The sequence below is a fragment of the Macrobrachium nipponense genome, chromosome 17 (assembly GCF_015104395.2).
Source record: "Macrobrachium nipponense isolate FS-2020 chromosome 17, ASM1510439v2, whole genome shotgun sequence".
NCBI classification, from domain to species: domain Eukaryota; kingdom Metazoa; phylum Arthropoda; class Malacostraca; order Decapoda; family Palaemonidae; genus Macrobrachium; species Macrobrachium nipponense.
In genome coordinates, this window is record NC_087210.1 from 1,143,890 (window position 1) to 1,153,889 (window position 10,000).

At 30.5% G+C, this 10,000-nt stretch overlaps 1 protein-coding gene across 1 annotated transcript in view; it reads right to left on the reverse strand.

Annotated features, from left to right (window-relative positions):
• LOC135195987 (hemicentin-1-like) overlaps positions 1–10,000 on the reverse strand; it is a 405,661-nt gene that overhangs the window by 391,649 nt on the left and 4,012 nt on the right. Inside the window, 1 exon segment of the mRNA XM_064222487.1 lies at positions 8,241–8,564. Coding sequence (XP_064078557.1) covers positions 8,241–8,319 — 79 coding nt within the window. The 5' untranslated portion in view covers positions 8,320–8,564.

The following is a 10,000-nucleotide window of genomic DNA, read 5'->3' on the forward strand; positions in this document are numbered from 1 at the left end:
GTTGTTTATTTTCCTTCGTGGCTTATATTCTTTATATATATTTATATATATACCCTAATACACTATATATTTATTGGATACATATAATATTCATATATATAAATGAATATCTATATATTTATATATATATATATAATATATTATATATATATATATATATATACTATATATACATATATAACAGATAGATACTGCTACCAGTCACTGTCTGCTAACTGCCAAGCAGGAAATAATTCAAGGAATATTCACGAAAAACGAATGCATAATTGCGTTTCATTACTAGCAGTAATAACTCATATATTCACGATAAACGAATGCATAATTCCATTTCATTAAACCTTTTAGTAAATAAAGGTAAACTTCAATGCACTTTTCACCAGTAACCAGCCTTTTTTGCATAACAAATCTCTTTTATATGCCAAAAGATCCAAAAGAAAAACTTTTTTTTAATTATTAAAAGTCCTTAAAAGCCCCAAAGATTTCTTTTTTTCCGTTTCAGTTTAATGCCGCAGTGACAAGCATTGTGTACAATTAAGTTGTCGGTGTTTGAAATCTTGATCGTGCATTCCCGCCTGAATATATCCACTCCAAATTGCAGCCCACACAAAAAAAAAAATATATAGAAAGAGCATCGAGCGACTAATTGGTCATTTATCTTTGCCGTTTCTGTCACCCTGACATTTAGAATTATTCAAAAGCCTGGCTGTGCTAACAGGTCGCTGACGCTCGTGACATTTCTCCTTTGAGCTGTTTGGTTTGCAATCAGTGAGCCGCCGCCATCTGCCAGCTGTAGAATGAGCAATTTGCAAAATCAGAATTGAGGCAGCGCCTCAGTGACGTGGTCGGTATGGTGTTGGCGTACCACCTCGGTGGCCGCGAGTTGGATTCTCGGGCACTCCATTGAGGTGTGAGAGATGTGTATTTCTGGTGATAGAAGTTCACCTTCCACGTGGTTCGGAAGTCAAGTAAAGCCGTTGGTCCCGTTGCTGAATAACCACTGGTTCCATGCAACGTAAAAACACCATACAAACAAACAAACAAATGAGCATAATTGATCTGTAAAATGCCAAATCGTTTCCTTCTCTGCTCGGACAGCTACTTATTAAATTGCACTCGTGCTTTTTACTTAGAGATTTGCAAGAGTTCTGTTCGTCGCGTGAGCTTTTCTTCTGCCGCAGCTGATTTACAGATAATCTTCGTTTTTTTTTCCAACGATAAACCTCTTAAGTTTACATCAGTTTATATCCTCCTCGTGAGCCTCTTTCACTCTGGTATGTTGAACATTGGCCTATTTATTTTTCCTATATTGTATCGTGATATAGAGGCACATTATCGCTTATTAAAGCTAGTTGCCATTTTTGTTGATGTTTCAATGAGATAATGACCAATTATACCTTCAGCCACTCCTATTCTCATGACATTTATCAACACTTTTAACTAACCTGTACAATAAAAAAATAATCTAGAGTAACTATTAAAACTAGTTGCCATTTTTGCTCGTATTTCAATCAGATAATGACCAATTATACCTTCAGCTACTCCTTTTCTCATTCCATTTATCAACATCATTTCAAGTAACCTGAACAAAAGAATAATCTAAATAGAGTAAATATTAAAACTAGCTGTCATTTTTGCTCATGTTTCAATCAGATAATGACCAATTAGACCTTCAGGCACCCCTATTCTAATGTCATCTGTCAGCTCCATTTCAAGCAACCTTCACAAACAAATAATCTAAATTGCGAAACAGTTAAACCTATCTGCCATTTCTGTTGGTGTTTCAAACAGATAATGATCAGTTATACCTCCATCTACTCCCAATCTCATTCCATCTATCACCACATTTGGAACAGCCCACCACAAACAAGGATTCTAAATAGAGGAACTTCTCCATCACCATTTTGCTCTTCCATGAATATTTTTCAAGTTTTTCTCTCTTTTTTTAACATTGAGTGAAGACTCTTCCACCAGGCCATTCCACGAAGCTCTTTCCACACCTATTCACACCTGGCAATTTGGGCCTACCATCCACGCGCCATTTCTTTGCCTATCATTTTACCTCTACAGTCAAATCACCCATCACAGTACAACTACCACCACACATTCACCCTCTCTAAACCCAGGCAGGCATGCACACAAGCAAGCTCTCACAGAAACTTCATTTTTACATGCTTTTATTTGAATTGAATTCTGCATCTATCTGTCTCGTCTTTTTGGGTCAAAATTTGTGACTCAATTTTCGGCCTTTTTCCTTCATCCGATGAATTTGAGATTTTGCCTGGTGACGATACAACCAACCTTATGATCAGTAGGTCTTCAGTGACCTCTTCGGAGTTTTCATAACTTTAACTCGGTAGAAAGGTTAATAACTCTGCGGATTTATTTTACCTTCTTTGACTCGGCAGGATAAGTTAATAACTCTGCGGAATTCTCAAGCCTTCTTTGGCTCGACTGGATATCAATTTCGTTAGCTACAATCATTAACTGGCTACAATTTCTGTCAAAACTAAAAAGTATAGAATTAGAGAATAGAACTCTCAAATACGATTTTATTGAAATGTACTAAAAACTGAAAAATGAAATTTATAGGATGCACCAGGATTTTCTCACAATTACTCAAGTCTACAAAGATAAAAGCGTGGGCACTAAACATAGAAGTAAATGTTGCCAGAAAAGAAATGTATATATTTTTTTAATTTCTTGTAGCACTTCCTTCCAAGTTTGGCACCCAGGTTTCAATTTTTGTGGACATGATTGATTGTCAGAAAATCCTGGTGTGTCTAATAGAATTGATTTTTCACTTTTAAGTCTTGTGGAATTTATCTTTCCCTTTTTAGTCTTGTAAAATTTGTTTTTCTATTTTAGACTTGTAGAATTGATTTTTCACTTTATTGCACTTTAATAGAAGCGTGTTTAAATTTTTTATATATTTTTTCTTTTCATTTTACTCATTCCTTATGACCTGTACCTTTCTCTTACAATTCAGCTTTTTTTGGTAAATAAACACCTAGTTTTCTGTCATTAAAAAAATATCTACTGTCATTCGTTTCTTCACTTCTAAAAACTTAATGTGTTTTTCTCCATTGTGTATGTGTGTGTGCCTTTGTGCGTGTTTTTGCTGTATGCATATGCTGTAGATCTTATTTATAGTCGTACTGTTAGAGAACAGTTGTTGCCTTTGACAAACAAGGAGTGATCCGACCTCCAGCTTACTTGGAGCACATGCTAAAATCTACGGTCAAATAGAGCCTTGTCTCACCAACGAAAATTAAAATAAATAGCTACATATATATTAAAAATAATTGTTCTGTACTGTATAACATGCACGTTGTTCATTTTTTACATTTTTATTCTGAGAAATAAGTCATGAATAGCTTATCCTAAAATTCCTGTACCTTTAACTCAAAGCAAAACACCTTTTTCAGACCTTTTTAGGCTTTTCCATAGGACTTTCCTAACGCTCCCCCCCCCACCCCCCAACAAGAACATCAACAAGAACAACAAGAACAAAGTAGTTTGTAAGGCTTACTCCCCGAGCAAGATAAAATAAATTAAAAAGAGGGGCTCATATGCTATTTTGGGTGTAGGTTTGGTTTCTTATGTCTGAAATGGCTCTGTATACACGTGAATGTGTACGTTATAAATATAAAATGTGTTTAATAATACGTAAACATATATGTATGTTTTTTGCATGTATTATATATGAATGTATATATATGAATATTAAATATGTCTAGCAATACATATGTATATATGAAATATGTCTATCAGTACATAAACATATACGTATGTATTTGCATGTATTACATATGAATGTGTATATATGAATATGAAATATGTGTAGCAATACATAAACATATACGTATGTATTTGCATGTATTACATATGAATGTGTATATAAGAATATGAAATATGCCTAGCAATATCTAAACATTATGTGTGTGTTTATATTAACTTTGAAAAACAGATACAAATGTTTGAAATTGTCCAATAATACCTAAACATGTGTATGTGTTTGTTTGTATTGAATTTTAAAAAATGAAAAGAGAGAGAGAGAGAGAGAGAGAGAGAGAGAGAGAGAGAGAGAGAGAGAGAGAGAGAGAGAGAGAGAGAGAGAGAGAGAGAGAGAGGAAATGTTGATTGCTAAGGTGAGCAAAAGACGTTCCTCTCCCATTCATTTGGTGAAACAATGCTCTATTTGACAGTAGATTTTAGCATTAGACTCGAGTAAGCTGGAGGTTGGATCACGCCCTGTTATCTATTTATTTATCATATTGTTCATTAATTTGTTTCTTTTTCATATAACTGACCTCTTTCTGTGGATTCTTTCAAATGGACACCATATTCTTTGGGAATTTGAATTTTAAGTCAGTGGCCCCTGTGGGTTATTGTAACTTACTTAAATTATCAATTTATTTATTGCTTTGTTAATTAATAATTGTTTTCTTTTCAAATAATTGATTTAGTCTTTCTGTAATCATTACTTTCAGTTGCCTTCATATGGACGATAAATTCTTTGGAACCTTTAGAATTTCAAGTCAGCTGTGGTGGGCTCCTCCCATTTGAATAAGGTTCATCTCAATAATAATAATAATAATAATAATAATAATAATAATAATAATAATAATAATAAGGAGGAGGAGGCAGAATACAACCAGGAACACCACACTTTATATACCACCCAGTCGAATTGGAGGACTGTGATAGATCCCCCAAAAATAATAATAAATAATAATAATAATAATAATAATAATAATATATAATAATAATATGAATAATAATAATAATAATAATACTAATAATAATAATAAAAATAATAATAATAATAATAATAATAATAATTTGGTTGGGAAAAACTCTCTATCACGAAAGTATATATAATGTTCTAAGGGATCCACAATGATAAAAAAAATAGGTTAAGAGATGAACCCAGGGAAGGGTTCGAAAGCTTTGTAAAATGTTTTTAAGTTATACACGAACACTTAACCTTTTTTTATTAGTTTGGATCCCTTAGAACAACAACAACAACAACATCAACAACAACAACAACAACAATAATAATAATAATAATAATAATAATAATAATAATAATAATAATAAAATAATAATAATAATAATAATAATTGGACCCTGCTGTGGACTTGTTCCATATGAATAGGGTTCACCCTCTGAATAAGGATAACAATAATAATAAATAATAATAAATAATAATAATAATCTTTTTCGAAACAACGAAAAAATATTGTTTTGGGGCAGCGCAAGCAATTATGTCATTATTGCCGGAAAATTCGAGTCCATGAGTCCATTCATTTGGTATCCAGACGGTAGTGAATGCCATTTTACCAAAGTGTGTTTTCGGTCGAACTGATTTTAGAACATTTCATGGGTTTGTGTTTCGTCCTGGGGAATGGCTGGCAGACACCCGCCCCCCCCCCCACAACACCCCCTCCCCTGCAGGGGGTAGCGGGAAGGGGGCGGGGCTTGCTAACATTTCCCTGTGCCAAAAACAGTTGAGTTTATACACACTCGTTTTGTTGCGTGTGTGTGTTTTATTTCGTTTTTAAATACTGGTTGGCTCTGATTCGTTTTCAAAGTTGAAATCGTTCCGCGGTTTCGTGGGGGAAATATGTGCGAATCATTTATTAAGGTTGTAAAAGTATCAAGTTCTTTTTTAAAGGCATTCCTGGCGATTTTACTTATATGCCTTATACTTTATAGCTTTACAAAGGTTAAATGTCATATGATATTCGCAGCATTATTCATACGTCAGTGAAACAACCATAAGGTCCTACCTTATTCTATATAATGGGATTATTTCAAATCCTAATTGTTATTGTGGTTTGTTACAATTGCGTGATTCTAATATCTTACACACATATAATATACATATATATATACATACGTATATATATATATATATATATATATATATATATATATATATATATATATGATAGTATATTATATATATATATATATATATATGATAGATAGATAGTATCATTGTATATATATATATATTATATAAAATATATAATTATATATTAATAGTTATGTATAGTATATATTTATATATATATATATATGTCTATTTTATATATTATATTATAATATATATGATATATATCAATTTTATCTATATATTTAATATAATATATTATATCTATATTATATATATATCATATATACTATATATTTAGTATATATAAGATAGTATATATATATATATATATATATAGATTTATAGATATATATATTAATATATTAATATTATTATATTATAGATATTATATATAGATATAGATATATAATATATATAGGAACTATATTATTATATAATATATATATCTTCGATATATAATATATAATTATATATATATATATAGTATACATTATATCAGGATATATATGTAGATATATATATTATATATATCTATATAGTATATATATATATAATATCTATATATATATATATATATAGTCTATATATCAATAGAGGTATAGAATATATATATATATACATTATATATATGTATATATATATATATAATATATATATATATCTCATTATATATATCTCTATATATATTAATATGATATATATTATATATCATATAATAATTATATATATTATATATATATAGTATATATAATTAATATCTATTATATATATAGAATATATATAATATATATATAATATATTTATATATATAATATATATATATATAGATTATATATATATATATATACTAATAGATATAATATAATATTATATATATAGATATATATATTATATATATATATAGATATATATATATAGATATATCTACATATATATATTATATACTTATCTATATATATATATATTATATTATATATATAGATATATATATCATATATAATATATATATCTATATATATATAGATATATATATATATATGTATCTATATATATATATATATATAAATATATATATATATATATATATATATATATATATATATATATATATATATCTATATATATATCATATATATATATATATATATTATATATATATATATATATATATATATATATATACGCATATATATCATATTATCTATATATATATATATAGATATATATATATATATATATAGATATATATATATATATATATATATATATATATATATATATACGCATTAAGCTGCAAATGCCCTTTAATATCTAATTCGCTCTACCTCGGAATTAATATGTTTTTCATATATGTAAACAGAATATCTTATTGACTGAAAATTCCGCCTCGGTTAACATATCTGAAAATATATATTAATACAGAGGTAGAGTGAATTAGATAGTAAAGGATGTTTGTAGCTTAATGTATATATATATATATATATATATATATATATATATATACATATATATATATATATATATATATATATATATATATATATACTAAAGTGTTTATGTATGTGTACAGTGAAATTCATTAATCCAGAAAGTGGCCCCCATTTTCTTGAGCAGCTGGAATTTCCAGAATATGATCACAATAACCATTTCTGGGGCTACATTCCAGACTCCAGAGTCTCCACATAAACACGTGAACGTTAAAACAAACAAACTGGAATTCGTCATAATATTAGTAGACAAAACTAAACAAGGGGAAAGCCAAATAGCTGACGGGCATAATAAGTGAGGAATATTTCAGAGAGAGAGAGAGAGAGAGAGAGAGAGAGAGAGAGAGAGAGAGAGAGAGAGAGAGAGAGAGTGTGTGGTGTTATTATTATATGCAAAATATGGTAATCCGAGTTTATCTTCTGAACACCGTTTTCAAAAGGATTCGAGAGGCCTGCTTTGAAGTTTGACGAAGAAGTGTGATGCTTTTGTCTTTACTCTGACTAAGAAGTGTGATGCTTACAGGCCTAGTTTGACAATGAAGTGTGATGCTTCCGTGTATAGTTTCACAAAGAAATGCAATGCTTTTGTCTTTAGTTTAAAAAAAAAATTATGATGCTTTTGTCTTTAGTTTGACAACGAAGTGTGATGATTTTGTCTTTAGTTCGACAAAGAAGTGTGATGCTTAAGTGCTTAGTTTGACAAAGAAATGTGATGCAAAGTTATGACGCTTTTTGATATGCTGAATTACAAACATACATTCATGGTAGGTAAAGTATATATATATATATATATATATATATATATATATATATATATATATATATTAGAACAGTATCAAAGCATAACTTACCTTCAGAATCCTCCGTGACGGCTGCCGCCAAAGTTATCCATCCCAAAACGTATAAAGTCCTAAGCAGCGCCATGATCATTAAAAAGCAATTTTGAGTTTCTTTTTTTTTTCTTTCTTTTTCTAAACCTTATATATGTTTTTTCAACCCTTCTTTCACTAGAGTAAAACAGTCCATGGAGACGCCATTCACTTTCCAGATTTCAAAATAAATATTTTATTTTTTCACTTTCAAAATCTCAGCCTTAATCTTTTTTCTGGAGGGTGGGTCCACTTTTGTCTAAGGTGAATAATAATGACAATAACTATTTCTAACTACTTCTTTCTCTGTAATGGACGACTGCACATCAGTTCACCTCGGTAGACTCATTGAAATAACAAAAGGCTCTTAAAAAGATAAATAATAAACAACCCTTTCAAAAAAAATAACAAAAAGACTCCATAGGACTCGTACTCCATTTTAATCTGATATTTTCTTTTCGATGAAGTAAAGCTTTCAAAGTATATTTCTTTTTTTTCGTTTGTCACAATCTTTTTTTTATTACCTCGTATATGGGGGGGGGGGACCAGTGGGGTTTGGGGGCTGGGACGAGTTTGAGTATTCATTCAATACACACAGAGAAAGTTAACACATCAAACGTGATGTGAAACATACCACAAGGTACACGTAGAGACAGTTACACAATCAAAAAAAAATATGACGTGAGGGACACCGTTAGATAGTGTTATGAGGAATTTTTTATTTTTATTTTTATTATTGAACCAGAGTACTACTTCATATCGAGTGGTATTTTTTGTTATAAAGTTTTTCTTTCATTTATTTTAGACCGTTTCCTATCCGATCCTATCCCCATCAAACGAGTTTTGTCCGTTAAGGCTGTTAGTCTGTAGTTTCGTCTATTAGTCTGTATGTTCGTCTATTAGATTGCCCCCTCCTCTATTAGACTGTACGTTGTCTATTAGACTGTTAGTTCCTCTATTAGACTGTATGTTCGTCAATAAGACTGTCCCTTCCTCTATTAGACGGTACGTTCGTCTATTAGACTGCCGGTTTCTCTATTAGACTGTACATTCATCTATTAGACTAGACGTTCGTCGATTAGACTGTTAGTTCCTCTATTAGACTGTGCATCCGTCTATTAGACTACAATTTCGTCTATTAGACTGTACGTTCGTCTATTAGACTGCACGTTCGTCTAATAGACTGTCAGTTCCTCTATTATACTGTACTTTCGTCTAATAGACTGTCCGTTCCTCTATTAGACTGTACGTTCGTCCATTAGACTATCCGTTCCTCTATTAGACTGTTCGTTTGTCTAATAGACTGTCCGTTCCTCTATTAGACTGTATGTTCGTCTATAAGACTGTACGGTCGTCTATTAGAATGTACGTTCGTCTACTAGACTGTCCGTCCCTCTGTTAGACTACCCGTTCCTCTATTAGACTGTACGTTCGTCTATTAGACTGCCCGTTCATCTACTAGACTGTGCGTTCGTCTATTAGACTGCCAGTTTCTCTATTAGACTGTACATTCATCTATTAGACTAGACGTTCGTCGATTAGACTGTTAGTTCCTCAATTAGACTGTGCATCCGTCTATAAGACTACAATTTCGTCTATTAGACTGTACTTTCGTCTATTAGACTGTACGTTCGTCTAATAGACCGTCAGTTCCTCTATTATACTGTGCGTTCGTCCAATAGACTGTCAGTTCCTCTATTAGACTGTACGTTCGTCCAATAGACTGTCCGTTTCTCAATTAG